The 17457-nt window shown below is 36.2% G+C and overlaps 1 protein-coding gene across 1 annotated transcript in view; it reads right to left on the reverse strand.

The window, feature by feature from the left end:
* Positions 1-17457, reverse strand: part of ALMS1 (ALMS1 centrosome and basal body associated protein) — a 215567-nt gene that overhangs the window by 62920 nt on the left and 135190 nt on the right. The window contains exons 16-17 of the mRNA XM_038561747.1: positions 3547-3717; positions 1084-1218 (exon numbers count right to left, since the gene is read on the reverse strand). Coding sequence (XP_038417675.1) covers positions 1084-1218; positions 3547-3717 — 306 coding nt within the window. The remainder of the gene's footprint in view (positions 1-1083; positions 1219-3546; positions 3718-17457) is intronic.

The raw sequence follows: 17457 nt of genomic DNA on the forward strand, positions 1-17457 counted from the left end.
TTGTTTTACTGAGCAGGCAGTACTTTGGCCTTCCTACTTGAAAAGTTTCACTTCAGTAAACATGACATTCCGAAATGAAAGAAGCCATAAAACTTGTGCTAACAATGCTGGTTTCATAGTCTGGAGGTGAGATTCAATTGCAGCCACCCCACAAGCTGTTCTGAATAAGGCATCCTTGTGGAAAATGAAGCCGGGGTCTGATAGGGGAAAGTGACCACTTCACTCCAATACCCTTCCTAAGAGTGTGTATAACCCACTGGGTGGCCAAGCCTGTTAAAGCTGTCAGAATGAACAGATTCTTTCTTTTACATGTGAAAAATGAAGATTCTGTATTTTTTCTGTATAAAAAAAAAAAGAAAAGAAAGAACCTTGACTTCATTGGGCATATGGTTACCAGAATAGAGATTATATCACAGGTTGGTGTTGACGTGTGACTAAGACTGTCCAATACAGTGGAAGGGGAATGGTACATGTAACTTTTGGAATATACTTTTTTCTTTCCCAGTCTTCCTTTCTGTTGGCTGGAATACAGGCCTGATGGCGACTGCATGAGAATGGAGGCTAAAAATGTTAGAGCAACAGGAGAGAAAGAGCTTTGTTCCTTGATACGCTGTAGTCCACATCTGGATTTTTACAAAAAGAGAAATAATTTCCTGTCTTCTTTAAGCCAATGTTATTTTGTTTTTGTTTTCATCTCTCAGAGCCAAAACAAATCCTAACTTTAACATGCTATTATAGGCATTTTTAATCAGCATAATCCCATTGAAGTTAACTACATAGGTACTTAAGTAAATTTTATAAGTTTTTTTTTTTTTTTTTTTAATCAGGAAAGTCTGTTATGTGAATTTCTGGCAATGAGATTAACTTGTGTATCATAATCACAAAGTTCTCCAGAAATGTCTTAAAGAGCTTTAAACATGTTAATTTTACCTGCCAATCCACACCAATAAAATTACAACTATATTCTATTTCTCATATGAGCAAGACAAAGGTTGAAGATAGTAAAGAACAGAGAATACTTTTCTGTTTATACTCATTTTAGAAAGCCAGAAAAAAAATACACAGATAGTCCAGTTCAGTTACCTTTAGAGGCTTTCTGCAAAGATTCTTCTTCAGGTTGGGCAGCCTTAGTCACTGCCTTTTTAGTGTAGATTTCCTTTTTCTGGTTTTTGTCTGAGAGGTTCTCATCGTCAGTGATGGAAACCTGAACTTGGGCATCTGGAATAACGGCATCATGTAATTCCACAGAGAAGGAGAAGACAACCTACACAATAGGCAACTAACCTTTACCTCAAAAAACATGGTCCAAACAAACCCCCAAACTTCTTTTTATGTTAAGGAAAGAAAGCATTTTTTAGGCCCCACCACAGCTTTTAAGCTGTGACAGTTATGGTGGGTTTACAACATGAATTGGAAAGCTTTTCATATTCTTCTGTGTACAATGATGGTTTAAATAAAATGTCATTTTAAATGAAATTTGTTCTTTACTGGCTTGACACAATACTTTAAAAAAATCAGTTATCTTTTTCAAAGGGCGAAAGTGGATTTGAACAACTCCTTTGAGTTCTTCGGTTTATTCAAAGTTTTTGTCATTTATTGAGCCAATTTGATATTTTATATAATCCTAGGAAAGCATCTGTACCACATAGATTTTATATATAATAGTCTTATGATTTTTAAAAACCTCCTGAAATTATGTCCTTTTAAAATTGTCTAACACTTTCTACTTTCTATTTTTCTTGGTCATACTTGCTAGAGATTTATCTATCTCGTTGGGTTTTTTTTTTTTTTTTTTTTTTAAGATTTTATTTATTTGACAGAGAGAGAGAGCACAAGTAGGGGGACTGGTAGCCAGAGCGAGAGTGAGAAGCAGGCTCCCAGCTGAGCAAGGAATCCAATGCCAAGCTCTATCCCAGGACCCTAGGATCATGACCCAAGCCAAAGTCAGACACTTCACTGACTGAGCTACCCAGGTGCCCTTTACTGGTCTTTTAAAATCAGCCCTTTTTTTTCTTATTATATGAGAAAATTCAAGTGTAAAATAATGTAACTAAATATATTAAAAATCACCAATAAAACAACTAGGATAACAGTTAATAATGGTCATATCTTTTTACAATGGGTTCAAGAGATTCATCTCATTGCTAAATATAAATATTTTTCAACAAAGAAATCAGAAAAGCAGTAGAGATTACTAAAGATATAACATAGTGTGTCAACCAGAGGGCTTAAGAAATAAAGCATTACAGATACAATTTCCTGTATAAAGTGTCAGATGCCATTTTGTCATTTTAGTAGCAACCCTTATGCTGAATTTAGACTTTATCAATCTCAAGGACGTTTCTGAATTTTTTTGCCTTATTGCATGCATTAAATCAACAATATGTACCCAAACTAGAACACAGAATTATCCATGTTTAAAAACTGCCCTAGGATCAGCAGCACCTATTTAGCTAATAGCTATGCACAGGAATAAAAACCCTAAATGGAATAAAGCAACACAGGCAGTTATACATGTAGAATTTTCAGTGGCCACTGGAGTCTCTATTTAATAAATGCAACCATGTACCAACTAAAGAAGTACAATGCAGGGATGCTGAGGAAAAAAGTCAAGTGGGTCTCTAAAGATTAAAAGCTTTTATAATGCAGTAGGGCCTATATCTGGGGATAAGGTTGAAAACTCAAATACCCACAGTGACCGGACAGATAAGGTAGATGAATGAAGCAGAATGGCTGAGAAGTGTGGGAACTTGAAGCAAACACAAGAATGTACATCCTCTCTGCACAGATCAACCATGTGACAGGGGCAGGTGGTTACTGCCATGGAGGAATGCAAGCTGAGTGCAACCAGATATTCTGATTTTTCAAGGAAGTCCAACATCTTATTTTTTTTTTTCAACATCTTATTTTTAAATGTTGGCAGCAAAATGTTAAGAAAATTTAAAACACCATGTGAGCCATATATGTTCCTGCAGAATCCAATATATGAAAACAGTAGTTTGCACCATCAGATGAATTCATGAAGCAAATTTAATCAAGATTTTCTATGAATTTCAGTTTCTAAAACATTCCTGATTGGATACTATTTCACTTCAAAAGTTGCAGTATATTTTATTTCCCAGAGTGAAAATAAAGTTTATAGTTTCAAGAAATCTGTCGGGTGCATGGGTGGCTCAGTTAAGCATCTGCCTTTGGCCAGGATTGTAGTCCCAGGGTCCTGGAATCAAACCTCGGATCAGGCTCCCTGCTTGGTGGGGAGCCTGCTTCTCTCTCTCCCTCTATTGTTCTCCCTGCTGCTGTTCCCTCTCCCTGTGCTCTGTGGCTTTCTCTCTCTGTCAAATAAATAAATAAAATCCTAAAAAAAAAAAAAAATTCTGTGAAGTGTTTTAAAAGATTTTGTAAATATTTTACCTTCTTGTTGATAACCAATAACACAGCTAACAGAAAAAAGTTTGTCTAACACCAGAAAAAAGATAAAGGCTGGACAATATTCTCATTTGGGTCAAAGGAAAAAGGCCACAAAATATACAAAGCCAATTCAGTTACCTGCATTATCTTTCTGAGGGGTTTTTCGTCCTACTAACAAGGATGCCTTAGGCACCACCCTCTTACTGTAGATCCCCTCTTTATGTTTAATGTTAGCAGGGACTGTGAGGTCATCATCCCTTGTGCCTAGCACTTCTGCTGGGAAATCTGGAGCAATGGCATCATTGGATCCTGCGGAAGGGTGGGAAAGTAGTCCAATTAACACAAATATAGACATGAAGTTGAAGAAAGACAAAAAGTTTACCTCTTAAACCACTTCTATTAAAAAGGTACTGCAATAGGAGTGTCATAGTGTAATCAGGAGGCGATGTCAGTCAGGTTGAGGCTGTCAGACATGTACAATAAACTGCAACAGTACATAGTAGAGAAGCACGTGACAGAGGATAGATCAAGGAGAGTATCAGTTCAGAAGAGAGACAATTTCTAGTTCAGAGAGGAAAATATAGACTGTCATGTGGAAAATAAGCAGGCTTTCTGAAATATGCCAAGGAAAGAAGAAAGACATTTTAGGCAGCAGTGAAGCATGAGCAAAGACAAGGAGGCAGGGAAGCAAAGAGTATATAAGAATAGTGGTCACTTTGCAGTCAGGCCAGATCATAGAATACATTAAAGAAAGCAGTAGGCAATATTAAAAAATAACTATTTGGGACAAAATTCAGCAGACCATCAGCAGACCATGGGATCCCAAGTTAAAGAGTACAAATTTTATTGTATATGAAATGCAACATTAAAAATTTTTAAGTAAAGGGAAAATATAATCAGCTATGTTTTAGGAAGATTATCTGACAATACAAGATACAAAACACTGAAAGTCTTACGTGATAAAGAACTACAAGATTTGAAAGTAATTTTATTTTCTTTTAAAATACATTTCAATATTCCTATGTCCACTGGTAAGAGAAGTTTATCCATGCCATATAAAAGAAGTAAAGAACATTTCTGAGCACCTAAAATATATACAGCAATAGATCTGCATATTAGTCTCATCAATATAGTGCAAATATAAGTAAGTCATGAAGGATTTTTAAGGACAGATTGCAAGGATCCTACTAAGCCTGTTGGGTCATATGCATAGATAGATTAAATTGGGCTTTTTCTCAGCTTTTGTGACATCACTTTTTCTTATTCACTCCCCATCTCTCTGGCAAATCCTTAAGACCCTTCTTCTACCAAATTGCCAAATGCTAGAGTTCTTCAGGGAGTCAGAACTCCTTTTTCTTCCTGGGTGAACTCATCAATTACCAATGGACGGAACACTATCTACATACTGGCCAACATATATGTTTCTTTAGCTGACCTTTCTTTTGAGTTCTGGATTCTAGCATTCAGGACATAGCTATCTCTTACAGTATCTTTTGAAGAAAACAGAAAAAATATGTCCCCTTCTTAATTAAAAAAAAAACCCCGATATTATATATTACGGTACAACATAACAATTATACATGGGGATCGTTCCTCACAAATACTTCGATACCAGAGAACACACACCACTAGCAGCAAACACATGCAAACTCTTCACCGCCACCCTTTGTTCTCCAAGATAGGTGACTGTGTCAGGTTCGTAGTCAGGTGTCAAACAATAAACCCCTGAGAGCAGGGGTGGATGAACGAGAGAATCAAGTCAGTGGAGCTGAAAGGCAACTGAAAGACAGTGTAGCCACATGCAGCTGCAGAATGTATAAGTATAGATTTTTGTTTGGGGCAAGAAGAGAGCTAACATTGATCTAGAATTCTAACTGGATATCTGGAACCTTCATGCTCACCTACATATTTTCATAAAAAAACAGTATACGTTTATAAAATGTTAATATTGCCACCTTCTATGTGGCACTCTTGCTACAACCTTAATTGTGTACACCTCTGTTTACGGTCAATAGCTTATTAACTAACTAGTGTCCTTGCTTCTACTTCTAGAGTTCCCATCTTGGCTCCCTGCCTTCCCAGCTATGAAGTGGTTTTCCATCTAGCTGGCAGATACATTTTACAAATGTAAAGGAAACCACAGTTGCCTACAGGAATAAAATTCAAATGTTTTAGTATGGTTTACAAAAACACTGCATGATCTTGGATCTAACAATATCAGACCATTGTGCTCTAATCACATTGCCTTTTCATCTGTGAAATGTATCAAGCTCTTTCCTGTTTTCAGGAGCTTTGCCCATTCTGTCATCCTCTAATCTTTGCTACCTAGCCCATCTCTATCCTATAGACCTCATCTCTAAAGTTATTTCTTAGAAAGGCCTTTCGGAGCTCCTCAAAAAAAAAATGGGTACTCTTATTATTCTCACTCCGTTCTACTTTATTTTCTTAACACTTATCATTTGTAATTATGTACTTATTTGTGGTCTATTTATTTATTATCTGTAACAACATTCCACATACTCCATAATCTTTAGGATCTTGTTTATTTCTGTAAATGTAACATCTAGTATAGTATCTGCCAGGAACACAGTAAAAGCTTTAGTCCTTCTTGGCTGAAGAAAAAATGACCATGAACTGAAAGCTTTTGTCACCTTATGAAAAAAACCCAAACAACCAAACCTTGGTTTTAGATGCTTTGGGATGAATACTGTGATTGCAATGTAGATAGTTACATATCTGTTTTTTTTCCCATTCAATTCAAGATAAATTTTAAATGGAATCTAGAGTTTAAAGTCAGTATATAAGATGAAAAAACATATAGGGTTGAAATTACCCTGGAAGGTTCCTTAAGAAGGGACCATGTTGAAATTGACATCCTGTCAGATCAACTAATACACCAGAGTGCACTTTTTCCCTCTGGCTTGCAACAAATCACTGTGCCTACTTCTGAGCACCTCATGAAGTACCTGGCTTGTGTTTAGAGGCCATGTTGTAACAATAAGACACTTTAACTCTAGAATTAAAAAAAAAAAAAAAAAAAAAAAAAAACCAAACTCTAGAATAATTCTCAGGGAATCAAGATAAGATGCTTAAACTATTATAAAAGGCAAATGAAGATAGTAAACTTTGAGAACAGAGGTTTCCCATCACCCATTTCAAATTCCATAATGATAATATGTTGAGTATACAGACTGCATACAACTCTTGAACTTTTTTTTTTAATTTTTTAAAAAATTTATTTATGATAGTCACACAGAGAGAGAGAGAGAGAGGCAGAGACACAGGCAGAGGGAGAAGCAGGCTCTATGCACCGGGAGCCCAACGTGGGATTCGATCCCGGGTCTCCAGGATCGTGCCCTGGGCCAAAGGCAGGCGCCAAACTGCTGCGCCACCCAGGGATCCCTTGAACTTTTTTTTTTAAAGATTTTATTTTTAAGTAATCTCTACATTCAACATGGAACTTGAACCCACAACCCCAAGATCAAGAGTTGTATGCTTTACCAACTGAGCCAGCCAGGTGTCCACAACACTTGCACTTTTATTTTGCAAGATAGTTATCAAGTTTTAAAATTCTCTTAGGGTTTTTCTGGTAGCATTTTTTTTTATTGTGGTAAAATATACATATAATTTCCCCTTCTAGCCATTTTTAAGTATACAGTTCAGTGGCTTTAAGTACATTCACACTGATGTGCAACCATCATATCACGTATCTCCAGAATTCACACATTTTCACAAACCGAAACTACCTATTACACATAACTCCCTTTTTCTCCTCCCGTTCAACCCTTGGTAACCACTGTTCTACTTTGTCTCTATGAATTTGACTACTCCAGGTACCTCATACAAGTGAAATCTTAGAATATTTGTCCCTTTGTGACCAGCTTATTTCACTTAGCACAAAATCTTCAGGGTTCATCAGCAATGTAGCACGTGCCAAATTTCACTTTTTAAGGCTGAATAATATTTCACTGCATATATGTATCACATTTTATGTATTTATTCATCAGCTGATAGACATTGAGTTCTATTTGCTTTTTCACTATTGTAAATAATGTTGCTACGAACATGAGCATAAAAATATCTGTTCAAATCCTTGCTTTTAATTCTTTTGGGTATATGTTAGATCATATAGTAATTCTATGTTTAACTTTTTTTTTTTTTTTAAGAGAGTGTGTGTGTGTGTACAGTGGAAGGGTGCAGAGGTACAGAGGGAGAGGGAGAGAATCTTAAGCAGGCTCCATGCCCAGCACCGAGCCCAACTGACACTTGATCTCATGACCTGAGCTGAAATCAAGAGTCCAATGCTTAACTGACTGAGTCCAGATACCCCTGTATGTTTACTTTTTTTCAGTAACCACTATGTCGGCTCTCTGTAGTAGCTACATCCTTTTAAATTCCCTCCAGTAATACACAAGGGTTGCAATTTCTCCATACCTATACCAACCCTTGTTATTTTCTGTTTTATAACAGCCATCCTAATGGATATGGAGTGGTATCTCACTGTGGTTTCAATTTGCATTTCCTTCATGACTAATGATGTACAGCACCTTTTAATGTTCTTTTTGGACATTTGTGTATCTTTCTTGGAAAAATGTCTATTCAGATCCCGTGCCCATTTTAAAATTAGACTCTTGTTGTTGAGTTGTAAGAGTTCTTCATACATTCTGAATATTAATCCCTTATCAGATATGATTTGCATTTTGTTATAATTCTGTGAATTATCTTTAGTCTGTTGATAGTTTTTTTGATATGTAAGTTTTAACTTTTCATAAATTCCAATTTTTCTTTTGTTTCCTGTGCTTTTGATAACATATTAGTTTTATAAGAACTTTAACAACCTATTTGATTACCAAACCATGAATAAAATAAATCCTCTTTGTCTTTTCTATTAAACACAGAGAATACAAGTAAATTGGCTTTTGTTTTCATGCTTTTCATCCTAAAATTAACTTCTGACATTTTTGTTCACCTTATAACTACAATTTCTATTTAGACGAATGTTCTGTTAAACTGGATTCAAAGTTCACCACTGGTCACCTTTAGCACTGCTTCATTACTCTTTCTGGAACACTTCATTTTAACCCACCTCTTCAGCTGGGTGAATCTTCAAATTAATTTTTCAAGTAAGTATGACGGTTACCTACGAAGAGACTCATTTTAGACCTAAAGACAGCTGCTGAATGAAAGTAAGGGGCTGGAGAAAACTTTACCAAGCAAATGGATGTCAAAAGAAAGCTGGAGCAGGACTACTTAAATGGACAAACTAGAATTTTTTATTCTTAGATTGTTTTTATCCTGCTTTGGTATTAGGGTAGTACTGGCTTCATGGAATGACTTTGAATGTGTTCCCTCTACTCCATTTTTAAAAGATTTTGATAAAGATTGTCATTAATTATTTTTTTAAATGTTTGGCAGAATTCACCAATGAAACCAGGTAGTCTTGGGCTTTTCTGTGAGGGGAGATTTTTTTTATTCCTAATGTAACTTTCATTCTTGTTATTAGTCTAAGAAATTTCCTACTTCTTGGATTCAAGATTCATGATGCAATCTTGGTAATTTGTGCATTTTTAGGAACTACCTGGTTTTGTTTTCTAAGTTATCTGATTTGTTTGTATATAACTGTTTATAATAATCTGTTTTCAAACTGTATTTCTGTGGTTATCTGCTGTATTATTTTCTCTTCCATTTCTTATCTTGGTTTTTGAGTCTTTCTTTGCTGAGTTGATATAGTTAAAGCTTGTCAATTTTGTTGTTTGGCTTTTCTTTTTTAAAATATGGTCATTACTTTCAATGTTATGCTATTGTTTACTCTGGTCTCTATTTTACTTATTTTTTATTTTTCTTTGTTCTTTCCTTCCTTTACTAAATTGCAGCTACATTTTTTCTTTTTTTCCAGTTTCTTGAGGTGTAATGTTATTTGAACTTTTTCCCTTAATACATTTATGGCATAAATTTCACTCTAACATCTGCTTTTGCAACCTCCCTTAGGTTTTGGAATATTGTCTTTTTCTTTTGTTTTGAGACATACTTTGATTTGCCATTTGATTTATTTGGCTCACTGCTTGTGCAGTAGTGTGTTAATATTTACATATTAAATATTTACATTGTAGATTTTCCAGGTTTATTGTTGATCTTTAGTTTTTTTATCATCATAGTTAGAAAATACACTTGGTATATTTCAGTCTTCTTAAATCTGTAGTATTTGTTACACTGGAATTAAAATATTTTTTTTTGGAATTAAAATTTTAAACTTAATTAAACAGAAAGTATGAAGGCAGAGTATGTTTTCAAGTTCCTGTGCATTTGTGAAAATGTCTCTTTGCTGTCATATTGCTTAACAAATATGTCCTTGGGTCCATAAGTTTTTGAATTATATAATTTCCCCAATAAATACCTATTTTGTTATTTCTTACATTTAGGATCTGGATTTCTGTTTTCTTCCCCAGATTCGAGAAGTTTTCAGCCATTAATTCTTTGAATAAATTTTCTGCTCCCTTTCTCCTCCCTCTGGGAGCCCTATAATGTAATGTGAATGTTATTATGCTTAATAGCATCACTAGGTTCCCCTAGCCTATTCTCGTTGACTTTTTTTCCTATATCCTGTTCAGCTTGATTGCTTTCTATTACTCTGTCTTCTAGCTCACTGATCAATTCTTCTGTGTTCTCTAGTCTACTATGTATTCTCTCCGGTGTATTTTAAATTTCAGTTATTGAGTTCTTCATCAATGATCGATTCCTTTTTATATTTTCTTTGTTGAGGATCTCATTGAGATCTGCCACTCTTTTCTCAAGTCCAGCGAATATCTTTATTACCATTACTTTACATTTTCTATCATGCATACTGCTTATCTCCATTTTGTTTAGCTCTCTTGCTGTGATTTTTTTCTTAAGATTTATTTATTTGTTTATGATAGACAGAGAGAGAGAGAGAGAGAGAGAGAGAGAGAGAGAGAGACAGAGGCAGAGACACAGGAGGAGGGAGAAGCAGGCTCCATGCCGGGAGCCCGACCCGGTACTCGATCCTGGGACTCCAGGATCGTGCCCTGGGCCAAAGGCAGGCATTAAACCGCTAAGCCACCCAGGGATCCCCTCTTGCTGTGATTTTATCCTATTCTTTGATTTGGGACATAGTCCTCTATCTCATTTTTTCTGTGTTTCTCTGTGTTAGAAAAGTCAGCTACATCTCCTGTTCTTCAAAGTAGTGGCCTTATGAAGAAGAGGTCCTGTAGTGCCATGCAATGCAATGTCCCTATTCACCGGAAACTGGGTGCTTCAGGGGTATCTCCTGCATGTGTCCTACTACTGTGGTTAAGCCACGTTTGCCTTTAGTCCAGTCAGCTACAATGGGTCTCTTTGCCTGTAGTGGGTCAGTCTGGGGCTACCTTGTGGTTGAACTGGGTAAGACTAGAGGTTTGTTAGAGCTGTAGTTGCATGGTGCTTTCCCTGTGTTTTCTGAGAGGCTTTTGTTGGTGAGCATTGCCAGATATCTGCTCCCAGGCCACAGCTGAACTCTTATTATGTGTATTTATCTTCATCTCTACTCAGGTCACCTTGGAGTGGTCCTGGTCACTGTTGGGGCTACTTGCACAATGTCTTGCTTCTGGTGACACTTTGGATGGATTCTTGCCAATATGGGTCAGAAGGAGCAAATCTGAATGTGGGGGCAGGGCACACTGTTAGCAAAGCTGGTATGTGCTGGTATGCTTGTGGGAGAAGACCCGGAGCCTTTTGGAGAACTGCCGAGAGCAGTTTGGATGGCACAAACCCACAGGGGTACATGAGAGTGGGGCATCTTATTAACAAAGCTAGGTGAAGAGTGTGCTTCCTCCAGCAAACATGCATGTATCTAGGATTGGGGGTGAGGAAGAGGAAGAAAAATGGCACTGGCTCTTTTGTTCTTGGAGAAATCTACAGATCCTTGTTCCTACTGCACACCTGAGATTAATAAAACCTCCAGGCATTTCTCCCTACTGCTTCTTCTTTTTTTTTTTTTCCCCCTACTGCTTCTATACTGTATCTCAGAAGGGCTGTTGTGCTGTTCATTTAAAAGCGGGAACTGAGTTTTCTATTGCCCTCTGGCTATCCCGGATTAGAGCCTGATTATTTTTAAAATTCCTTGTGTTAAGCCACAGTGATTATAAAAACCCATGAAGTTTTAAGCCAAATGTTATGGGGATTTATCTTCCCTGTGTGGGTCCCCCATGCCTGGTGCCTGGTGTGGGGTCTGCTCCTCTCCCTTCTCCATGCTTGTGGTGTCCCTTCCTCCGACAGTCAGTCTTATGGGTAAGCTTAGCTCCTGGCTGAGTCTTTGCCATTCCTAACATTTTTCATGTGGCTTCTTCTATGATTGGCTGTGGAGAGTCTGCTCTGTGTTTGGGTTATTTCCTGGATTATTTACACTGATGTATTATCTGGTGTATCCGTGGGATGAGGTGAGTAGAAGTCTCCTACTCTGCCATCCTCCTGGAAGGTCCCTGGTCCCTCCCTTCTTAAAAATTGAAATGTAATTCAAATAACATAAAATCCATCAATTTAACAAGTGTACAAATGAGTACTTTTTAGTATATTTATAACCACTACTGCTATTTAATTCCAGGACATTCTTGTCACCCACAAAAAGAAACTCTATACATATATAAGCAATCACTCCATTTCCTTCTCCCCAACAGCTGCTGGCAATCAGTGATCTACTTTTTGTCTATATGGATTTGCTTGTTCTGGACATTTCATATAAATGGTATTATATAATATGTGACCTTTACTACTGGTTTGAATTGTGTAATTCTCTCTTTAAAAGTGTCATTTAAAAATATTTGTCAGTTTTCTTTATGTATTCAGGACGCTGTTGTTAGGTGCATATATATTTATAATTATTTTCCTCATCAATTGACACTTTAATCATTACAAAATGACCTTCATCTTTACTAATAAATCTTAAAGTCTATTGTGTCTAATAACATTCTAGTCTTCTTTGGTTACTGTTTACATGGCATATCCTTTTAGATCCTTTAACTCTCATCAGCTTGTCTTTGAAACTAAAGAAACTTTTTTTTTGTAGAAAGCATACAGTTGGACCATGTCTTTTTATCTACCTTGTCAATCTGCCTTTTTAATGGGAGCATAACTCATTTACATTTAATATAGTAACACATAATGTGTTTAGCTCCTCTGTTTTTGTACTTCTCTAGTACTGTCTTTTTTGTTCTTTGATTCCTCTACTAATAAATATTAAATAAATATTTATTAAATAAATATTACTGTATTAAATAATATTGTGTTAAATAAATATTTACTAGTAGAGCATTTTAATTCCTGTGGTGAGTCTTTTACTATATATTTTTAAGTTATTTTCTTAGTAGTTGTTTGGATATTACCATTCACATTTTAATATAAATTAACAATCTATTTGAATACCAATTTCAACAGTATACAAAAACCTGTCTCCTCCCCTCTTTATGCTATTATTTTCACAAGTTCTATCTTTATACATTTTTGTACAAGGGATTTATTATTGTTTTTACCTATTTGTCTTTAAAGTCGAATGAAAGAAAATAGAATTACAAAGACACATTTATGCTGTTTGTTTTTTTTAATATTTACCTGTGTAGTTATCTTTACCAGTGCTGTTTATTTTTTTTAACATGGATTCAAGTTACTGGTAGTGTCCACTCATTTCATCCTGAAGAATCCCTTTAGTATTTCCCATAGGTCAGTTTGCTAGCAATAAACTATCTGAGAATGTCTTATTTTCTCCTTCATTTTTGAAGGGTAGTTCTGCTAGATACAGACATATTGGTTCATAATTTTTCTTTCAGCTCTTTGAATACATCATTGCAATGTCTTTGGCCTCCAAAGTTTCTGATGAGATATCAGCTATTAATCTTATTGAGAATCCCTTTCCCAAAATGAATTACTTCTCTCTTGCTGGTTTCAACATTATCTTTGTCTTTTAACAGTTTAATTATGATGTGTCTAATTATGGATCTCTTTAAGTTTATCCTGTTTCAGTTTCCTTCAGCTTATCAGATATATAGATTAATAGTAACCATACATTTGGGAAGTTTTTGGTCATTACTTCTCCAAATATTTTTTCAGTCTCATTGTCTCTCCTTCTAAATTCCCATCCTGTTTGTAAAACAGTACTCCTGATGGTATCCCATGGGATTTTGAAATTCTGTGCTTTTGTGTTTTTCATACTGAATAATGTCAATTGGCATATCTTCAAGTTCGCTGATTCTTCTGCCTGCTCAAATCTGATCCTGAGCTTTCCTAGTGAATTTTAAATTCTATTTATTGTGCTTTCCAACTCCCAAATTTCTATTTGGATGTCTTTTTGTAATTAACTTTTCATTGATATTCTCTATTTGGTTAAGACTCTATTTTCATTGATACTATTTGGTTAAGATACTTTTTTCATTGATATTCTCTATTTTGTTAAGACACCATTCTATTTCAGTTATTTTTACTAATTTATTTTTTCAGAGAGTGAGCACGTGAGCAAGCACAGGAGCTGGGGTAGGGGGCAAAGGGAGAGGGAGAAGGAGAGACAGAATCTTAAGCAGGCTCCCCACCCAATGCAGAGACTTATGCTGGGCTTGATCTCATGACCCTGAGAACACAACTTGAGCCAAAATCAAGAGTCGGACCCTTAACTAACTGAACCACTCAGGTACCCTTCTTTAGTTCTTTAGATATGGTTTCATTCAGTTCTTTGAATATTATTTAAAATAGCTAATTAAGTCTTTGTGTAGTGAGTCCAACATCTAGTATTCCCCAGAGACAATTCCTAAACTGCCATTTTCTTGTGTATGAACCACATTTTTTGGTTTTTAATTTTGTAGCTTGTAATTTTTTGTTGAAAAGTTAGCATCCTAAATAACAAGATATGGTAATTTCAGAAATCAGATTCCATCCACTCCTTAAAGTTTGCTGTTCTTGCTTTATGTTGTTTTTTTTTTTTTAAGTAACTTCTTTGAATGTATTTTATAAAATCTACTGAAGTTTCTAATTCAAGTAGTTTAGTGGTCAGTTAATGCCTAAACAAAGATTTCCTTAAACACCTAAGACAAGTAAATCTGGAAGATTAACAAAGGGGCTTTGCCTGCATATCAGGGCATGCCTTCAACTTTCAGCCAGGCAGTTGTCAACTCTGCCTTAGCCTTCCTTTTCTTCTTGCACAGAGACTCAAGCACAACCAGAGATAAAGGGTGTGGCATTTTCGGGTCTTTCCTGAGAATAACATAGGCCTATATGCATGTAAACAGTCTTCTGGAGCCCCAGGAATAGGTCAAAGTTTTTCAATACATCTATGGACATCTTCCGTGGATTTACCTTTAAGCTTTGGGTTAGTCTATTGTTTGCCTCAATTGTTATCTATCATTTCAGCATTATAACATTAAAACACTTGCCTGTAAATGTTCTTGAAAAACACCCCATGTTCACCTACACACAACTACACACATACACACACACACACACACACTCAGACTTTTAACACTGGATAGCTCTGAGTGAGATTAAATAAAGACAAGTTTCTTGAATGGCATCTTCCAGGGAACTACCAGACAGATCAAATACTGACAATTTGGGGGGAATGAAGTTTGAAACAAGTGTGGCCCTGTTTTACTCCCTCCAGTCCTGGGAAAGCAGGCTGATATTTTTCAAGGTTATTACTGAGCTGAGTATAGAGATGGGACTAGTGGAAGTTAAATGCCACAAAGCTTATTGTTCTTAGCAAGATTTAGCCATTTCTCTTAAATAAATGTTCATTGGGTTGCTATAAACCTTTGGTTAATCTCCAGAGTTTTGGATACATTTTCTGAAGTTTTGCCAATTGTTTTTGTTGCTTCTATCAAGGGGTGAATTCTTAGGTCTTTACTACACCATTTTCTCTGCTGTAACTCCACTTTCTTTAAAAGATCCCAGCTAGTTTTCTCCCCATGGCTTTTTGCAACTATACAGTGATTATTAATGTGTAAGTATTTGAATGTCTATAATGAGTACTGGTATGAGGTATAAAATGACTTACCAAAAAAGACATCTCAGAAATTACTGTCTAATATACATAGGATCTTGTTCTACTTAAGAATGTTACTAGGCATAATAAGTAAATTCTAACCCATCTCTTTCTGGGGGGCTGTTACCTTTGCCTTGTTTATATTTTACAGATTTCATTAATTCAAATGTTTATTCATTCTCAGTTAAGGAAAAATCTATTTGGTCCAAATATTTGCAACCAGTGGTATATGACTTGCCCTTGACCCCAAACACTAACTGGATTCTTCTCATTATCTAAAGATGCATGACATATTAATTGACAACAGCTATTAGAACAATTCCTAGGCTTTCATCTAGAGTAGCTCTACTAGTTTAAGAGAGGATTTTCCTATTGTCAACTCCCCCACTCAGAGAACATGAAAACTACAATCTAAAGGGTGAAAAAATATATACAAATATAAATAAATAAATAAATAAATAAATAAATAAATAAATAATCTGGATCTCTGTCTTATCGATATATTCACCAATACATTGATGTACTCTATTTACAGGGACAATTTTTCTCAGGATGCAATGTACAATCCCTGAATTATTTTCACCTCCCATCACTGTCCAATTCTTCTCAAAATTAATGTCTTCAGCCAGATGAAAGACTTAGGGACACAGACATATAGCAGGACACTGGAGGCCTCAAAAAGTATTGAGATATCTGATCAGGTATTTTACTGGTATACACATTCTTTCTGTCTTCTGAACCAGGGATTGAAAGTTAAAAAGTGATCACTTTTTCCTACTGGGGGCTGAGAGTGAAAGAGTGATTAAAGTTTTCTTACTCAATTGTTTTCTATCTGGTAGCCATTAAATGTTTGTGTATATGTTTTTTCCATTAAGAGTATGTGTGTGTGTTTTAAGATTTTATATGTTTATTCGTGAGACACAGAGAGAGAGAGCCAGAAACACAGGCAGAGGGAGAAGCAGGCTCCATGCAGGGAGCCTGACGTGGGACTCGATCCTGGGTCTCCAGGGTCACGCCCTGGGCTGAAGGCGGTGCTAAACCACTGAGCCACCCAGGCTGCCCCATTAAGTGTGTTTTTATTTTATTTTTTGAAGTTTGTTTTTCTCACTTATTTTGCTTAGCATAATACTCTCTAGCTCCATCCATGTTGTTGCAAATGGCAAGATTTCATTCCTTTTTATGGCTAAGTAATGTTCCATTGTGTGTGTGTGTATCAGTTCTTTTCTTTTTAAAAAAAGATTTTATTTATTTGAGAGAGCACAAGTGGGGAGAAGGGCAGAGGGAGAGGGAGGAGCAGACTCCTTGCTGAGCAGGGAGCCCAGCATGGGGCTTCCTCCCAGGACCCCAAGATCATGACTATGCACCCAGGCATCTCTATATCACCTCTTCTTTACCTGTTCATCAATTGATGGACACTTGGGCTGTTTCCCTAATTTGGCTATTGTAGATACAGCTGCTATAAATACCTGGGTGCATGAAACCCTTTAAGTTAGTATTTTTGTATTCTTTGGGTAAATACTGAGTAGTGTGAATGCTGGATCACAGGGCAGTTGTATTTTTTACCAGTATACTTGTTTCCTTTATTTAAACTCTCATTTATTTCCCAAAAGCTCTCTCTGCTACACGGAACCTCAGAATCTAACAGGTGTCTTGGAATTCTTCCTCTTGGGGTTCTCAGATGATCTGTGATCTTCAGTATTTTTAACTTTTTGATGAAGCTCCATTCAGCTTACCAAAGTGGCTGCACCAGTTTGCATTCCCACCAAAGTGCTTCCCTTTCTCTACATCTTCACCAACATCTGTTGTTTTCTGAGTTGCTAATTTTAGCCATTCTGACAGGTGTGAGGTGGTATCTCATTATGGTTTTGATTTGTATTTCCCTGATGCCGAGTAATGTGGAGCATTTTTTCATAGGTCTGTTGGCCATTTGTATGCCTCCTTGGGAAAAAAATGCCTTTTCATGTCATCTCAAGCTATGCTCAATTTTATGTTTCCCAAATGTGTGTTTTTCCTTCAATCCAGGGTCAGAAAAC

The sequence above is a fragment of the Canis lupus genome, chromosome 17, assembly GCF_011100685.1.
Source record: "Canis lupus familiaris isolate Mischka breed German Shepherd chromosome 17, alternate assembly UU_Cfam_GSD_1.0, whole genome shotgun sequence".
In the NCBI taxonomy this organism is placed as follows: Eukaryota; Metazoa; Chordata; class Mammalia; order Carnivora; family Canidae; genus Canis; species Canis lupus.